The following is an 18591-nucleotide window of genomic DNA, read 5'->3' as shown; positions in this document are numbered from 1 at the left end:
GGAAAGTCGTCTAGTAAAAGCGAGCTGGAACAAACAGTCGACTATACACCGATTGACTAATGTTGGACGCCTCGAGGGTTTCACTGGTTGTTCCACTTGGTCCGGGCACTGCTGATTCCGTTGTCGTACCAAGCAGCGACGAGTTCTTGTTATCGCGAGGCTACCAGGTAGATGGTAGAATCGACACTATTCTGACTCCTAGGCTTGGTTGGTCTTAGTCATGTCCGATCAGGCGTAGGCACTGGCCAATCAGGACCCGGAAAGGGGGCCCTGTGCTACATAACCGTCGCATTTCCTACAGTAAGGTTTCCTTCCAGCTTTATTTTCACAAGCCATTGGGTTCGATTGGCACGGAACCTATAGTCAGGTACCTGTACGTCTTTAATTTAACCACCTCTGTACGAAACCAATTCCCATTCTCCCTCTGTTGTTCCTCGAAAGCATCCAACGCCACAGCCGCGAGAGAACCTTCTTTTGGTGGTGGTTGTTATTTGAACATGCGTTTGACGTCATGAAATTCGCAAAGGAGCTTGAGCAGGACTTGGTGCCAGGTGAGTTTTACTGCCTTGCCTGTCTGTATGCTGGATCTTAGGCTGGCTGCAGGTATACCCACAATCACAACAAGCAAGGATTTGTTTCGAAACCTGCGCGGTCTTGTCGCATCGGCGCTATCACATATCATCATCGTCTTGCTACCTGTTCCCTCATTCCCTCGTTAACTCGCTTCTCTCGGCTGCTTGTTACCGCTGGTTTGCGGGGTCGACCCCGTTACTCATCCGCCCGTCTCAGCTAACCTCAGTAACTAGAATGGAGAATCAAGTATCTCAACTACAAGGCCGGCAAGAAATATGTCAAGTCCGTCACCCGCGCCATCGCCAAGGCGAATGCTACCCCGTTAGGCCGGAGGGGTGAATTGCGTCCGCGGAGGACGCCGACCTCTTTCCAGAACCGAGTCACCCCAAAGCCCGAGGATGGGCCTGAGTCTCGGCAAGGAAATGAAGGCCCAGGCCACGTGGGACGCGCTGCGACTACCAGGCCCGTGGCCATGACAAGGAACGAGAGCCAATCTCTGACCAAGTCGCCTGGTAACGCCGGGAACTATGGGAGCTTCGTACCTACACCACCATCTCAGTCTCCGCTGGCCTTGGCCGCGACTGGCAGCAATAAGAATGCGTTCGCATTACCCGGACCGGCGATGGATGAGCCTGCTGCGGGTTCGAGTCGCCTAACCCTCCAGAGGAGCTTGTCGATGGATCCCCCGGTTCCAACAAATAACAGGACGGCGACCGTACCAGACCCTTCTCCCATGATGAACCGGACTTCCTCGATGCGCCCGAGACGCCTCTTCTCATCTGGTGCCAGTGACCTTGCCGGAAACGAAGGCGAGAGAAGCGGTATGGGGCTGTATGCTCTGGACACGGTGCGGCAGAGAGAGCAGGAGTTCTTCGACTTCCTAGATGGGGAACTCGACAAGGTCGAGACTTTCTACAAGCAGAAAGAGGAACAGGCGGGACAGAGACTGGCTATTCTCCGTGAACAGCTGCACGAGATGCGCAACAGACGAGCTAGTGAGCTTGCCGACGTAAAACGACGGAACAAGGGCGAAGTAGGAAACGGTCATGGCCATACGAAATCCAACGGTGAGAGTGCACAATGTTGGATGGATCCGATCAAGTCCAAGATCTTCAAGCCTGGCCCAAACTCCAAGGCCTTGATGAAGATGCCTAGGACGCCGGTCTTCAGTGGCAGGTCAGCCGAGTCTGGGCGCGACTACGTGAAGAAGCCGCACGACGACGATGTGCCCTACCGCACGGCAAAGCGCAAGCTGAAGCTGGCTCTCCAGGAGTTCTACCGAGGTCTTGAGCTCCTCAAGTCGTACACGCTACTGAACCGAACAGCCTTCCGGAAGCTCAACAAGAAGTACGACAAGGCCGTCAACGCCAGGCCGCCGTACAAGTACATGAACGAAAAGGTCAACAAGGCCTGGTTCGTGAACAGCGATGTACTCGACGGCCACATCATTGCCGTCGAGGACTTGTACGCGAGATACTTCGAAAAGGGAAACCACAAGCTCGCTGCCGGGAAGCTACGAAGACTGACCCGACGGCCGAAAGACGTGTCCGGGAGCACTTTCCTCAACGGCCTCTTCATCGGCACCGGTGCGGTCTTCACGCTGCAGGGTCTCGTATACGGCGTGGAGCTCCTGTTCGACCCGGATCCGCTTGTACGTGAGCAGACCACGTACCTGATGCAGTTATACGGCGGCTACTTCTTGATGCTGTATCTTTTCGCCCTGTTCTGCGGCGACTGCTACCTCTGGAACAAAAATAAGGTCAACTACCCTTTCATCTTCGAGTTCGACCCCCGGCACCACCTTGACTGGCGAGAGCTGGCCGAATTCCCGAGTTTCTGCCTTTTGCTCCTGGGCATCTTCATATGGCTCAACTTTACGCGATACGGATCGCCCGACATGTTCCTATATTACCCAGTCCTCCTGATATTCTTCACCCTCGTGCTTATCCTATTACCGGCGCCGGTTCTGGGCCATCGGAGCCGGAAATGGTTCGCCTATTCTCATGCAAGTCCAGGCTGTGGCCCGATTGTACCGTTACTACATATGTGCTGACCGGTTATCCAGTACCGTTTACTCTTTGCCGGGCTTTTCCCAGTCGAATTTCGCGATTTCTTCCTGGGCGATATGTACTGCTCTCTGACGTACGCCACCTGCGTAAGTCGTCCATCCGCCCCCTGCACTTCCTCACTAACCGTCCCCAGAACGTTGAACTGTTCTTTTGCCTCTACGCGCGTTCTTGGAACGATCCGTCACAGTGCAATTCCAGCCACTCCAGGCTGCTGGGTTTCTTCAACGCCGTTCCGGCCATCTGGCGAGCGTTCCAGTGTATCCGACGCTACGCCGATACCAAGAATATGTTCCCGCATCTGGTCAACTGCGGGAAATACGGCATGACGATCCTAGCGGCTGTGATGCTTTCCATCTACCGCATGCACGACACCCATTCCAACCTGGCGCTGTTCGTGACGTTCAGCACCGTCAACGCCATCTACTGCTCCATCTGGGATCTGTTGATGGATTTCTCGCTCCTACAGCCCGACGCACGGCACAACCTACTGCGTGACATACTTGCGCTCAAGCGCCGATGGCCTTACTACTTCATCATGGTGGTTGATCCGATCCTGCGCTTCGCCTGGATCTTCTACGCCATCTTCACACACGACACCCAACACAGCACGGCTGTCTCCTTTCTTCTGGGCTTCGCCGAGGTCACCCGCCGCGGCATGTGGGGCTCTTCTTCGTGTCGAGAACGAACACTGCGGCAACGTAGCCCAGTACAAAGCGAGCAGGGATGTCCCCCTTCCGTACCACATCGACCACGAGCCTCTGGTCGAGCGCCCCAGCTCCGACGAAAGCGTGAGCGACCGGCAAGTCCGTGTCGAGGCTCCTCTCCCGGCACAGCAAGCAAGCAGTACCGCACCGGGCGAGCTCGTGCCTGTCGCTACTGCCGAAACGACGGCTTCAGGCGCACGCGCAGCCGATGAGGCTGGGCTGCGCCGGCGCCGGAGGTCCGACGTCCGGCCCGGGGGCGAGAGCATCCGCCGTATCATGGCCGAGGCTCATCGGCAGGACTTCGAAAAGAAACGCCGACCCGCGGCGGGCGCAAGTACCGCTGACGTCCGTCAGTCCGGTGAGGTGGATGACATACAGTCCGAGGATGGGGATGAAGATGACGACGATGATGACGATGACACGGCGTCCGTCTTGAACGAACGGTTGGAGATGCGTGGTGCGGATGGAATGGTCAAACACGACGAGTAGTAGTTCAATTAGCTGTATATATGTTATTTGAGGAATTCAAATTTTCCTTATGCAATTCATCGTTGGTTCGAAAAGTCAAATGTCTGCGTAATTGACTGCCCGTGACGCCGCCCGTTGTTCCACTACATAACAGCCCATGACTACATGTAGTTTGCAGATACCCAGAATAATCGCATTCGGAAGATATTGTGATAAGAAAGGCGGTACTATGCAACGATCTACCACACTTGCATGAGACCGCCAAATCACGTATAGTCATGGGAAGCATATCGAGGAAATTTGTGGTCTACCTACCCATCGGCAATTAATCCCTATTTTCACCAATTTTATATATTTGGTGTTCAGACTATGTCTTCAACCAAGCACGTGGTCATATTGGCCGGCCTAGGGAGTGATGTTATTGCTCGGTAGGACTGCTGCAATCACCAAGCGTAACTCCTGATATGAACGCGTTTTGGGCATTCGTAGGGACAGCAAAATCTGCGGGATATGCAGGTGATGATTGTCAATAACAGACAGACACGGCGGTTTGCCTGTCGGAGGTGGCGCCGTTCTAGCAAACCCATAGCATCAGAGCCAATCAATTCTCATCTCCGTCTCGAGTTCTGTGACGACCAAGTTTCTGCTCCGAGACCAATACCAATCGAGCTTGCTTTCAACCCTGGAAAGACCCAGTTGTTGGCTGCGCTTCTCATCTCGAAACCACACCTAGGTATGTAGGCGAGCAGGCAGCCGGGTTGTTGGCTCGCGATTCATTATCCTCGTGTTACGGACGCGTGCGTGCGTGCCCATGAGTCAAACAGACGGTCGCCAAGTCGCCTATGTAGACCCAGGCCAGCGGATGGATACATTGGCAACTTTGGGAAACTTCTCTCCAATTTTATTTTCGTGATGGGAAATCCGAAGTGGTGGTCTAGCTCGTCTGGATTGAAAAGGGGCGTGCTGCCACCCAATGGTCACAGCCGCCTGGTCGCACATGTTACAGCAGCGTGGAAACCTAGGAAATGAAGATGGTGCTATATCAAAGCCAAATATACGTACTTACTAGGTCTAGGTGTTACGGGCTATAAGCGGCAAACCGAATCGCTGTGCTGGCCGATCCACCCAGCCCACTCATTTGCCATCTTCTCTCTTCTTTGTGAAACGAGTTCTTCTCGCCCTTCCCTCATCAATTGCACAAGGCGGTTTATGCATAATGGATTTGCTTTGGCCCCCACGCTTGTGACGAACTACCAAGGATGGGTGGGTGAGCCGGCGCCGAGACGGACAGACGGCTCGAGCGGGTGGCACACTGATGCACTTGGGAGAAGAAATAGTGTGATCGGTTCTTGATGATTCGAGGACAGCAATCTCCTCCTCCAGCCGAGCTTCTACCAAAGGAAACAGAGAATTTTCGCGACCGGCCCATAGAGGCGGTGGGAAAAACTTCTTCATGGTGGGTAGGCTTGCTGTGAACGTGATGGAGCCGGTGGTCTTGCCAGCATACAGCATCGTGAGAAATGAGAACTGCTCTTCCTTCTCGGCCAATTCTTACCGGCCGGTCGGGTCGGGTTGCAGCAGCTTACACATCGCATCTGTGATCTCGTGCAGAAGAAGTGGAGGATTCCCGTCAGGATTGCAGTTTCCCATACCACCTGTACCCCGTGAACTCTAAGACCCTTTCTTTCATCCCAGATATCTGCGGTGATCCGGAGATATTTTTCGTGGGGTCGGGTCGGGAAGAACGGCACATGGCAGAGCACTGCAGAGCCTTTCGCCAACACGAAGTGACCCAGACCGGGTTCGTTAGATGCGCGGGTATGTATCAGGGGGTTTTCTTCTATGCGGATCAATTTACTGGACCTCCTATCTATAATGTTCTGTTCGCAAACATGACTTTAGGCACCCATGTTGGCTCATCGAAGCGTAGAACAGCCCCTAAACTCTGAACTTCCAAATTCCGTTCAGCGATTTCGTCAGTGGCTAGTAGCAAAGAGGTTGTTTGCGGGATTAGTTGACGACAGGAAAACGCAAGCCAGCGAGGGGATGTGACGTCAGCCTAGCTCAGCTGAAATAACGTGTCTTGAGATTCTGGCTTTCGGTGGTGGGTGGTGGCGCGCAACGCTCGTGGTGATCCATCTTCCCGTGGAGTGGCTTTCCACGCCCGAAAGCATTTCCAACCACCAAACTTCCGTCTACAGAAGCAAGCTGAAGAGGGAAACCCGCCGGATCAACGGTGCGCTAGACTAATAGAATTCACCGCTCAATAGTTCCGACGTTGTCCAGTATTTCCACGGTTGGGCTTTTATGTATACCCGGGGATTGAACGGAATCGAATGGTGTCCTGCGATTGCTTAAGGTTTCCCTTATCAGTCAAGCGAAGGGAAGGGAAGGGTGCGCCGGTATGGTGGTGGCTTGAATGGCTTGCAGTAGTGTGCAGTTGAGGCCCCCTTATCGTCCGAGGTTCGTGTCAGGACAGAACGGAGAGAGAGAAAATTGAAAAGTTCCGAAGTGTTATCACCGATCGATCAATCTCTTTCGCATTGTGTTGGTACGGTGAGAGCCGTCAATGGCATGGCAAGATAATCAGATGGTCTAGAACACGCTGTTTGTTTGTTTATATGTAAGTATCAACGATGGCAGTTGGGATGTGAGACGGTACCAAACCTGTCCGTGGTACTGCCCCCCACGAACGGGCCACCTGCTTTTCCCCCCTGAGCAGGGAGGGTGGTTCGGTATCGACCGCCGTGCTGTGTCGAGTTCTTAGCAGCCCCTGCATTCAACCATGGTCCCTCTCACAGTGTCAGGCCATTGATCACAAATCACGATGGCTGCTTAACGGCTTTATCCAAGACTGTGCTTAGTAACTTCGTCCATGATGGACGGCACCCGCTTGGGACATAGATGCGATATGACGTCTAGGCAGAATTCCCAGAGCACACTGGCACATGCAAAACAAGCACAATTAGGCATTGAGTGATTGATTGATGGTTTATCCCGCGTTTCGCTGCGCACGCATGGCACAGTACAGACTCCCGGGAATGAAGGGTGAAGGGCGCGCTCACATGGATTCGTCTTGCTTGCTTTTGCTTTTGCTTCACTGGCAGCATGGGGCATGCTAATTCCAGGCGTGGCGTTCAGGTCCCGCCGCCAAGATCGGCTGGTGGCTTGGTGGACTGCATCAGTGGATCGCACTGCTCTTGATGCGATCGCCTATCCACAAGCCTATCAGAAAATTGAGCAAGCTGTGGACCCGACAGGCCAGGAGGCCCTGCCGCGTCATATCTGATTCTGGTTCCCCTACCGGCCAACTGCGACCTGGGCAGGGATAGGTATGTCACTCATAAAAATACGTGTAGGGGCTGCAGGGATTGAGGATTGAGGGTGTTTTGTGAATACTCCATTGCCATCGCCTGGTGGTTGCGCACGCCGCAGTAGCAAAAAAACACCTCCAGCGCCCGCTCGCCAAAGAAGGAAGGAGACTGGCTGATTGTCTATTCATACATATTTCACAAGAATCGAGACCTTGTTCTCCATCTTTTTCTCCATCGTTTAAGCAGTCTCCTCATCGGGCTTCTCGTGCTTTCGGATCTCTGGTTCTTTGGGGGTTTATCACACTCGTTTCCAGCACGCAATTGCAGTACCAAGCATCCCCCTCCCCATTGTTTCTTCCCCAGCTATCAAGCACATTCCTACTTGCGCCCTCTTCACTCGACAAAAGTTGCTGCTTCCCCTCGGAATAAACAACATCCCATTGAGAAAGAAGAAAAAGAACCTTGCTGGAGGCATCCGACTATTCCTTCGACAACAGTGTCCTCGCTGCCACTGGAGTCACCATACCATCTCTGGCCGGATTTAGTCCATGGATGACTGACTGGCCTCATCGTACTGGCAATATCTAGGGGATAACTGATACTAGAGGGGACTTACGTGTTTCTGGCATTTCTTCCATAATACAACTGCGTGGATGGCTTCCCGGCAGTCGTTCGAGACGGGGCCTCCCCATCTCCATCACCAATCATCATTCGAGATGGCCGAAACATCATCATCACAAAATCAGTACTACAACCAGAATCACCACCAGAACTACAACCAAAACCACAGCCATAGCTACAACCAGAACCACAACCACAACGCCTCTGGCGATTCGGGGAAGCAACCACAACAGTACGATGGCTCCTCGAACACATTGACCCGGGCCCCTACTGTGACCTCTGATGTCCTTTCGGAAAGCGACAGAGAGACGCAACAGGACCGGGAAACGCAGGATCGTCGGGACCATGCGGCTCGGCTTAACGACGACTTGACGCTGCTCGGCATCGAGCGCAAGATCAGCAACCAGGAGGAATACCTGAACAAGTCCCAATCGAGGCGATCAGAGCGTTCGGAGATCATCAAGGAGGACGTATTCAATGCGCCGACCAATCCCAACAACCTGCCCAACGCACTGCCGACGCCAGAAGGCGAGGAGGAGCCCAGCAAGATCTTCAACGCCCTCAAGCGGATCAAGAAGCTGCCTCGCGCCGCACGATACATCTTCTATCTGTTGCCCATCTTCTTGATTCTGCTCACCCCCGTGTTCCTCGGCATTTTCTTACCTCAGGACCAGCAGCCCGTGATTGGCGGGCCCGGAGGCGTGCAACTATTGTGGTTTGGCATCTGGCTCGAGATCGTCTGGCTGACTCTATGGGCGGCACGAATTTGTACGGCAATCCTGCCGTTCCTTGTCCGATTCTTCGCCAAGATACTTGGTTCGGGAAACCCCAAGAAATGGAAGGCCATCGGCGAGCAGATGGAACTGCACACCGCCCTGTTCCTCTGGATGTTGGCCGTGTTGATCTCCTTCAAACCCATCGTCAACAACCACAAGGTTGCTGCGCCTGAACCGGATCGGTTCCCCCATATCACGTGGATCGAGATTGTGCAGAAAGTGATCATCGCCTTGTTCGTCCTGGCTGCTCTGAACTTCGTGGAGAAGATGATCATCCAGTGGATCGCCAACACCTTCCACAAACGCACCTACATGATCCGAATCGACACCAACAAGCAGTACATTGCCTACCTCGTCCACTTGTTTCAGTACTCGGGAGACCGTCTGGCCACCGAAGAATCGGTCTCTGGGTACAACGCTTCGGGGACAAAGACGCCCTTGCGACAGTTTCAGCAAACAGTGGGGAAAACGTTCAACAAGGTCGGTGACGTGGCCAACCGTGTGGCTGGCGACTTCACCGGCCGTGAGGTACGGCTCAGCAACCATCCCCGCAAGGTCGTGTCGGAACTCCTCCGCAACTCGAGCTCGGCCCAAGTCCTGGCCCGTCGTTTGTTCCGCACGTACGCCAAGGACGGCGCAGATGTACTAACGCCGGATGATCTAAGCCCTGCGTTCCCGACCGAGGAGGATGCCGAGGCCGCATTCTCTATCTTCGACCGCGACCTAAATGGCGATGTATCTCTGGAAGAGCTTGAGGCATTCTGCGACGAGGTTCACCGCGAGAAGAAAGCGATCACGGCGTCACTGAAAGATCTGGATTCCGTCATTCAGAAGCTGGACCAGACGTTTGTTGTCATCGTCATCATCATCACCGTCATAGTCTTCATCTCGATCATTTCGGCGTCCGCCAGCGCCGCTTTGGCGTCTGCCGGTACCGCCGTCTTGGGTCTGGCCTGGGTCCTCCAAGCGACTGCCCAGGAATTCCTGCAGTCCATCATCTTTGTTTTCGTCAAGCATCCGTTCGACGTCGGCGACCGTATCACGGTCTACGGAAACACGGGTGCCACCGGAACCGGCGACGACTATTACGTTACGGAGATCTCCCTCCTGTACACCGAATTCAAGAAGATGGAGGGCCATATCGTCCAGGCGCCCAACTCGGTCTTGAACACCCTCTTCATTCTCAACCACCGACGATCCGGCAGTCTGGCTGACGTGTTCAAGCTGCGCATGTCCTTCGGCACACCCAAGGAGATGATCGAAGAGCTGCAGGCGCGTATGACCGAGTTCGTTCTTGCGAATCGACGCGACTACACCGGCAAGATCATTACCGAGTTGACGACGATCGAAGACACCTACGCCATATCACTCAACTTCATCACCTTCCACAAATCAAGCTTCCAGAACGAGCTGATTCGTCTCACGCGTCACAACAAATTCGCCCTCGAGCTCTCCAAGCAGACGGCTGCTATCGGAATCCAGCAACCACGAAGGCAGCTGCAAATTGCCGGCCAGGACTTCCCTGTCTATCAGACAAATATCCAGCCCCCACAGAGGACCGACTCTTACGGCCAGCAATCCGTCGACCACTCCAAGATGACTGCGACTCGTCGACAGCGCTCGAACTCGTCGCGATTTAATAACAACAACGACATGGACTTCTACCAGGATGTCTTCGCTGCTCGCAAGCAGAACCCGACCTTTGTACATCCCCCACGCATCCCCGAGGAGGCGATCGCGAGCGGCGCCAACCTCGAGAAGACGGCTAGTAAGGCTAGTAAGGCTCCCAGCAGCCGCGGCGGCCTGTTCCATCGAACCATGACTCTCAGGCAAAGCATGGACCGCAACAGCAACCGCAGTAACGACCGACACGAAATGGTATAGACGATAGACATAATACAAATTGAACAAGCAATGGATATAATATAGACCGGAATCAGAATTCGATTCACATTACACTTATTCAAATAGAAGCGGTTTAGTATTGCCGAGAATACTAATAAATATTCAATGTGGACCAAACGGATTTCGTACTTTTAACCTTGAAGAATAAGGCTGTTCTCGAAAATCGTATACATCGCACATCGTCCCATGGCCCCTGTTATAAACGCAGGGTAATCACTGGGTCACATGTGCATAGCTCTGGATAGCCACCGGAGTGACTACCAGACAACCGCTGAGTACATAATCGTAAACTGTGAAACCACGAGAAAGCTACTGGGATAGTTGTGCAATAGTCGTGGGGTATTCTGTGGTACTGGGTAACGAATAATATGTAGGGCGCTATGTACTAAAGCGGGCATATCCCTGGTATCAGGCTAAACATAGGCAAAGATTCAAGAAGTGAACTTCCATAAGTACCCTTCCTGGTGCCTCGAGCCTCGAAGCCAAAGTGTATAAAAGCCCCTTTAATGATCTCCCATCGCCTAGAGGCGTGGTTCCACAGTGCGGCTACAGGTCTACAGCCCACGGGCTTCTGCTTCTCGCTAAGGACGATGCGCTTTCTATATTCCAAGTATTGCCATACGGGCGACTAAATACAACATCATACAAGTTGCAAACGCTCGCCCAGAACCCCCAAAGCAAGTATGCATCATACGTTTAATCGAACACCGCCAAAGCCCGACTTTGTACAGTGGTTTTGCCCACCAAAGAGGCAAAAGCAGAAAAGGCCATGCCCGCTCATGACAGACTCACACACACACCCATCCCATTTGCCCGTAACCGTGTCCTGTATGCCAAAGAACAACCCGGTTGGTAACCCAATTCCCCGAGATATAATACGTTGGTTAGTCTACCCCCCTCGTCTTCTTTCGCCGCGGCGTTCGACGGAGTCGACTCCGTCCTTGGTGATGGCTTTCGTAATAGCCCATTGGCACCGCTTCTGGCCCAGGCCCCGTTTGTCACCAGATTCATCGCCGTATTCTCTGCGCTCGCGTCGTCGTCGTCGTCACTGCCCGTATCGTAGTCCTCATGCTCGATGTCGATGCCTTGGGAGCTCAGTTTTCGCATAGAAACCGAGTTCGCCGGCTCGTCGACGTACAGGTCGGGATCACGTCCGAGCACACGATCCGCCTTGGAGGTTGCCCGCCGGCCAGCGCTTGGACGGGGAGGCGCTGCAGGGGTATTGAGGTAGTGCCGCGTCGTTCCGTTCTGCTCGGGATCGTAGGGCTGGCTCTGAATGAAGTTGGGCGTTTCGACTCCCCAGCCGGCGGCTTCCTCTCGTCGTCGTTGCTCCTCCCGTTCGTTCGAGAGTCGCTCTCGAGCCGCCACCCACTTGGGACTGGCCTCCCACGCCCACCCATCACCGGTCGTATTGATGATGGGGAGGAACCAGAGCAGCGGAGACGGGCCGAAGAGATGCAACAGGTTTCGTTTCGCGCCGAGGTCGAAGGCGTTGGGCAGCTTCTCCGAGTCCTGCTCATCCAAGTATTCCTCGTACCGTTTCCGAGACCGCATCCGCTCCATTTCCTCGTACGACATGTGCGCCGGACGCACACCATCGTTTCCATCCAGGCTCACACGGACCTCCCCCTCTTCTGGGCGCGTGATCCCCGGCAGCGCATTCGCGTGGATGTCGAGAAGCTGCTGCCCATATTTGGGGAGCGCCATGCCTTCGCCGTTGTGTTGTGCATTGTATTGGTTCTGCATCGATTTGCGCAGAGGCGACAGATAGCGCGTCTTCTCCAAGCACTCGATGGTCGTCTGGCCCTTGCTCGCGAGCAGGATGTGCCATCCCGTGAATACGCCCACCACCAAGCCAATGATACCCGAGATCACCGCCAGCATGATGTAGTTGACCGGCATGAGCGTATCGACGTATTGTGTCTGTTTGACGAGCTCGGCCCAGACCCAGGATCCGGAAACGGCGAAGCTGAAGAAGCAGAAGAGCGTCGTGTACACCAAAAAGAGTAGGAAGGCCTTGTGATTCCGCAGGCCGATACAAGTCGCAAGCCAGGGACAGTGGTGGTCCATCTTCAGAACACACCTCCTGCAGGTGCTGCAGTGGTGGGCACGGTCGGGCTTGCGAGCCTGGCATTTCTTGCAGAAGCGTAGTTCGCCGTTCGACTTGACGGTAAATGAGGTCGCTGAGGGAGGGGCCGTCGTCGGGAGAGTCGAGTAGCCATAATCGTTGGTGGTGCTGCCGGGAGGCGTGAAGACCGCGGTGGTGTAGGACCAGTTCAGGAGGGTGTAGAGGATAACGCCGCCGATCGATGATGCCGTGCCTGGGGTTCGCTGCGATCAGTCTGGATGGAAGGAGGCAGGCGCCCAAGGGGGCCGTGGAGGTGCAACTTACCCGTCCAGGCGGTCGACGATTTGGAGGTACTGCTTCCGATGTTGACGACAACCCATACCGCCCAAGTCGTGACACCATAGACGAAAGCCAAGGGGAAATAAGTAATGCAACTGCAGCAATACCGCTCAACCCGGCGAGCCCATCGACGCGCCATGTTGGTGGATGCAAACGTAGGTGATAGGCTCCTCGTATCCATGAGGTACGGACAGGCCGGGAACGGGCTGGGAGAACTGCTGGGGCTCAAAAGAATGTAGGCTGTAGGGAGGGACAGAGAGGGCCGCGCGTTGGTTCACCGCATGTTCTGGAATCTACAGCGAGCAAGTCAGGTTGGTCGAGTTCCAACGACAAAGTGGTAGGTTGCGCAGCGAAAGATGAAAACAAGCACGAAAAAAACAAACAGAACAAGTAGGACAGACAGTATCGACAGCGAGGTGGGCGTGTTGGATCGATGGTTTGCAATCCGGCTCGGGTTAGCCTGGGCGGCACTACGAGGAGGCCTGGGGGAACGTAACCTTCCAGGGAGTAGGGGGGCCTGTGGCGGTGCAAATGACCAATCGCCACTGGATGTAGCGACTAAAATAGGGACCAACACGCAACTATTGAGCACTAGATCCTGGGGCCACCATATTCTAGAACATAGCCTTCAGGTTAGAAGCGTCGCATTCATTTCTTCTTTTTTTCTTTCGCACAAAAACACATAGGCAAACATCACGGTACGCACGCACGAGGATGACACAAAAGATTCGGTGTATCAAGATCAGATTGATTGATGGATTGATTGCACTGGGGTGGTGGTGAATATGAATGATGTAGTCATCATAGACCAAATCTTTGCAGAGAAATTGAAAGGGTAGACCACCTCTTACCAGAAGAGATGTATGCTGGCCCAAAATGCAACTCCCTCCTATGGATAAGGGTGTCCTCTTGTCCTTGTAACGCCTCACGGGAATTTCCTCTTATGCAATGCCATTGTCCGCTACACCGTTGTTTTTGTCGTTTTCTCTGCCTCCCCTCCATCCATGCAGTTGCTGTTCCATTCAGCTGAATCAAATATGCTTTGTTCCAAGAGCAGCACAAAAAAAAGAAGTCATAGTATGCGGGCGATTGAAACAAGCCCAAACATCACAATGCAATATCCGCCCTGTACGGCCGCTCCCTAGTATCTTCATCGAATCGAAATGGCAAATCCGCAAGCCTTTAGGCACGGTGGCTACCGTGGCCGTGGCGGCGCAGGTGGCTGCGATGGTGCTCCGATCGGCCAGCGATGCCAGAATAGACGGTCGTCGTCGTCACGACATCCTCCGTCACGTACTTGACGGCCTCCTCCCACACGACCTCCTGGACTTGGCCACCGTTGGTGACAGTCTGGGTGCTCACAGCCTCGTACGAGACATTGGGATCGGACGAAACAGCAGGGGCGGGTGTAGTAGCGGGTGCGGGTGCTGGCGACGGCACGGATGAAGTGGTGCCAGGGGCGGGGGCGGCGAGGGCTTCCTTGAAAGTAGGCTGGACAGGGGCTGGCGCCGGCGCAGAGCTGGGTGTGGCTGAAGGAGTGCTCGTCTCCTCAAGGAAGATGCCACCGCCGGGATACGAGGAGGACGTGCCGGGCTGGTAGGTGAGGGTGGGTGCGCTGAACGTGCTGGAGGCGGTCTTGTCGGGCTTTCCGCCGCCGAAGAGGCTCGTGAAGAAACCGCCAGCTCCGCCCTTGTAAGGAGTAGCAGACTCGGGGCCGGCCTGGATAGGGACATTTCCGGGCAGAGCCTTGAGCACATTACCAACCGCACCACCGAGCACGTTCTCCTTCGCAATGGCCATAGGGGGCTTGATCTTGCACTGGTTCTGCTCCTGTTCGCTCTGAAGAGTCAGGAGATGGCAGTCCGAAACCTCACCGGAGGGGTTGGTGCAGTTGCCAATAACGTCCTGCAGGAAATCCGACTTCCAGCCATTGATGAAGTCACCGTGGAATCCAAATCCTATGAAACGGTTAGCATGACGCCATCTTCACACAAGTGGTCATATAGTACACACCGGTAGGATCGCCGTTGGACACGACGAACTTGCCAGGCTTGCCCTTGAATGCGTTGGTGGCCCAAATGACCTCGTAGAAGAGAGTGACCAGGCGAGTTTCGAAACCCTCGGGGCAGTTGCCGTCCTGCACGAGATCGGGGTAGGCCATGTGCGACTTGTGATCCTTGGAGTCGACGTCCTGGCCGTTCCAGCAGGACGGGAAAGCCAGCTCGAGACGAATACCGTCGGGGCAGTTGGCATCGAGGTAGTCCTTGGTGGGCATAAAGTGGCGGAACAGAGAAGCCTCAGGGGCCTTGGAGTAATCCAGGCAGTTGAAGCCAACCGCACGCTGCTCCAGGGCCTCTTGGGTTGTCTGACCCAAGGCTTTCCAGTTGGACTGAGGCGGATCGGGCTGGGCGGGGTTTCCGAGAGGGTAGTTTCGGCGGTAGTTGCTTCCAGCGATCATCTGGAAGCCCTCGGGGAAAGCCTTGACGTTGTTCTTGGGATCGCGGAACAGGTAGTAGCTGGTGTCATGTTAGCGAGTCTAGTCTCTAGCTAGTGCCGTCCGATAGACATATCCACAAGGTTTGCTATACTACGGGTTGACGACCGGGGAATTACTTACGAGAGCATGCCTCCAACCTGCTCGACGGCCTCGAAAGTGCCATCATCATTCATGAAGTACATGGAAGGAGTCCAATAGGCTGACATGTCCTCCTTGGCAGCGCAAGAGGTGCAGTCTCCGCCGCGAAGCTCGCCGAAGCCCGAGGTCTCGGAGAAACCTAACGGACACCACAACCATCAGTATCAAGTCTTCGATGTCGATAGCAAAAGTGTGCATAAGATTGGAGACGAGAACGCCATCTAGTTCGATCGAACTTACCGCTAGAGCCGTGAATGGCATGAACGTGAGAACCAATCTCGCCGGTATCAACCAAAGGGTCCAGGCGGGCCATGGCCAGTCTGCCTCGGCATTCCATGCGGAAGAAGGCCGAGACGCCAGCAATGGCGTCAAGGCAGGCGACAAGAAGGACCAGGGATTTGGTCATCTTGGCGGTTGGGTTGTTGATTGGAGAGTGAGTTCAATCAACGAAGAAAGGCGACGGGGAGAGGTCGCCTTGGTAAATATGTGACGGGTTGAGTTATGGATGATGTGAATCCAAGGACGTCACGTCGAGTCAGATGAACAGTTTTGGTTTATGGGGCCAAAACCGGGAGAAAGAGTGTTGTGGGAGTTATCTCAAAAGGAGTGGAAGACCAACGCAAGATTGGTCGAGGAGGTTATTTCGAGGTTCCGTGGGAGACACCCGATGTTGCGCTTTCCCTCTTTTGGTTCTTGTCGCAAGTTTGGAAAGAGAGATTCGCAGATGCCAACTTCCACAATGTCGTTGCCCACCTTCCGGTTCTGTGTCCGATGGTGCGGGTAGTATGCGACCGAGTCCTCAGACCGTAAGAAGATGCGAACGACTTTTAAGTGAGAGACGCCAACGATTGTCTAGGAGGCCCGAAGACTTTCCTGGGATGCGATCACTTGTAGTAGCGGATACCAACCACGCAGACAAAGGAGGGAAGAATGCCAGAAAAAGGCTTGTCGTGCTCTATGGCAGGGCGGGTGAGGGGGGTTAGGTAAAGAAAGCGTCAACGCGAGTGCGATCAACACAGGTTGAAAGAAATGAATGTGGATGCCCGCGTTCTAGATATGAGGGTCCAGTCAACTGGGCGCGCTATCGAGAAGGACTGGTGGCTACACAGAGAGTCGTGAGGAGGTGAGGTGAAAAATGAACGAATGCGTGGGTAGGGTTGGGGGAAAGGATGGGCGGGAGGACAGAAGAAGTGTAGTGTAATTCAATCGGTACCTGGGCGGAGGAGGAGGTGGTCGAACAAAAGGACTGCGGTACGAGGCCCCGCCCGTTGGACACGGGACGACTAGGACTACCAGTCAGCAGTCGGCCACCCCCAAGAGCGGGACACACACACACCAGGAGAAGGTTGGGCAAGCGAGAGACATGGGGGTCACCACCCAATTGGCGCTTCCTATGCACATCAATCTGATTCGATCCACAGTGATAATCTCCTTTGCCTGTCAGCCTGTACTCCGTACAAAACAAGTTCGTTTCTTGCTGCTGCTGCCAGGCTGCGGCGCTGTGCTGACATCCGCTGTCAACGATCCACAAGGACGCAAAGCGTAGGCTAAGGGGACACCCGAGGCAAGAGGCAAAAAAGGGTTACAGGCAGGTTGGCAGGGTATTGGCCGGCATGGATCTCAACCCCATGTCACTTACCCTGGGGGATCCTCATCTTGGCACACGAAGTTAATTAAGGCCTGCCCCCCCAAGGGCCCAAGCAATTGGGCATTCTTTCAGGGTTCGTCTGGTGTCTCTGGACTTGGGGGGGAAACGGGCTCCGTAATCACAAGGTCTTGCAAATTTTGGAGGGTTTGCCGTTTTTCTTATTTCGTCCCCTTTCAAAACGAACAATGCCGGTACGTTTCCAGGATACAGAAATGACGTATCTTCCTCATATTATCAACCACACTCTGTATGGCGAGATTGAGTCAGCCTTTCAGGTACGGAATGGCAGAGGCGTCCTGGCGCTGCCGTTGGCTGGACTTTTGCGTGGGCTGCGCCATCTCGTTCTGTACCTGCCTTAGTTCAAATGTAAAATACCACCGGCCGGAATCCAGCTACCCCCCAAACTGCATGGAGCCGATAAAAGAGGCAGATGGAAATCAGTGGTCATACATTTTGTAGTCTGTTCTCTAGAAAAACGTACGACACACCCATCATGCCAACGCATCCTTCTGTGGAAGAAGATGTTTGCTATGTTTGTCCCAACACTCTGTGTCCAGTCACAGCGTCTGGTGTCAGCAGAGGGGGCCAGCGATGGCGAGCTAATTTGTGCCAGGGGCCAGGGATGGATGGTCCCGTTTACCTAGCCAGCACTAACCTCCAACGCCGGACACCACCTAGCCACCCGTACCCCGACGACTTTATTGCTCACTCTCCATATATTACTTACTGATTGATGGCGCATAAGCAGAAGGAACTATGTATATGTACTACTATGTATCTCTATTTCGGGTGATAGATGACCATGTGTGCACAATGGGACTAAGTCAGCATCGCAACCAACTGGCCGGTATCAGGTAGTTGTGTCCCCCAATGCCTAGCTGGCTCAGGCCTGCCGGCGCGGATCCTGATTTCAACGAACAACTCAAACGGCGGTGGCGCAGAGCTTCTCTGCCTATCTGCTTATCTCACGTCTGTGCTGTGCCCTATGCTTCTGGTCCGCCTGTGAGCTGAGTCTTGCGCCGGGCCGAGCAAGGTGTCACAGTCGCTTGTCGATAAAACGCTGCCGGGCGGATGCTGGCGTCTGTAAGATATCGCGTGGTGCCGTGCAGTCAGTATTGGTGCGCATCTCATGCTGCACGGCGCAGCCTGCACGTAGCCCGCCACTATGTAGCTTCACGATATGGCTGCATTGCTCATGTGCCATATACAGTTGTTGCTCCTGGCAGGCTGGCAGTCCTGCAGAAAGGGGCCAGATAGGATAGAAAGGAGGGGGGTGAGTGGTAACCAAGATCTGCCCACCATCCTGGGGTGGGGCAGCCTGAAATGGGAAGGACATTCAGGGGTGCCATGGCCAAGCCCTTGAAACGTGTTTCGGCAGCCTCCTGGCCAGGGTATGAGCAGCCAATCAGATGGACTATCCGGTTGGATTATTTCTATCTCGGGAAGTTAACTCAGGGGTATCCCTTTATCG

At 54.3% G+C, this 18591-nt stretch overlaps 4 protein-coding genes across 4 annotated transcripts; 2 read left to right on the top strand and 2 right to left on the bottom strand.

Moving 5' to 3' along the window:
- Positions 1-511: 511 nt before the first annotated feature.
- On the top strand, positions 512-3835 carry PG994_013828 (signal transduction protein; the record flags this gene model as incomplete). Its single annotated transcript, XM_066865237.1, has 5 exons — positions 512-551; positions 807-2602; positions 2639-2728; positions 2776-3316; positions 3345-3835. 5 exons carry the CDS (start codon positions 512-514, stop codon positions 3833-3835), a joined length of 2958 nt encoding a protein of 985 aa, XP_066708366.1.
- A 4009-nt stretch (positions 3836-7844) lies between these two features.
- Positions 7845-10409, top strand: PG994_013827 (uncharacterized protein; the record flags this gene model as incomplete). Its single annotated transcript, XM_066865236.1, has 1 exon — positions 7845-10409. One exon carries the CDS (start codon positions 7845-7847, stop codon positions 10407-10409), a length of 2565 nt encoding a protein of 854 aa, XP_066708365.1.
- Positions 10410-11207: 798 nt separating this feature from the next.
- Positions 11208-12976, bottom strand: PG994_013826 (palmitoyltransferase PFA3; the record flags this gene model as incomplete). The annotated part of the gene is made up of 2 exons (XM_066865235.1): positions 11208-12751; positions 12823-12976. The coding sequence occupies 2 exons, from the start codon at positions 12974-12976 to the stop codon at positions 11208-11210; spliced, it is 1698 nt and encodes a 565-aa protein (XP_066708364.1).
- Positions 12977-14019: 1043 nt separating this feature from the next.
- Positions 14020-15878, bottom strand: PG994_013825 (uncharacterized protein; the record flags this gene model as incomplete). The annotated part of the gene is made up of 4 exons (XM_066865234.1): positions 14020-14795; positions 14851-15353; positions 15455-15611; positions 15713-15878. The coding sequence occupies 4 exons, from the start codon at positions 15876-15878 to the stop codon at positions 14020-14022; spliced, it is 1602 nt and encodes a 533-aa protein (XP_066708363.1).
- Positions 15879-18591: the final 2713 nt, after the last annotated feature.

The sequence above is a fragment of the Apiospora phragmitis genome (genome assembly GCF_038363925.1).
Source record: "Apiospora phragmitis strain CBS 135458 chromosome Unknown utg000013l:1.0-2965645.0:1.0-2969333.0, whole genome shotgun sequence".
Taxonomy (NCBI): domain Eukaryota; kingdom Fungi; phylum Ascomycota; class Sordariomycetes; order Amphisphaeriales; family Apiosporaceae; genus Apiospora; species Apiospora phragmitis.
This window is presented reverse-complemented; position numbering and strand designations above follow the sequence as displayed.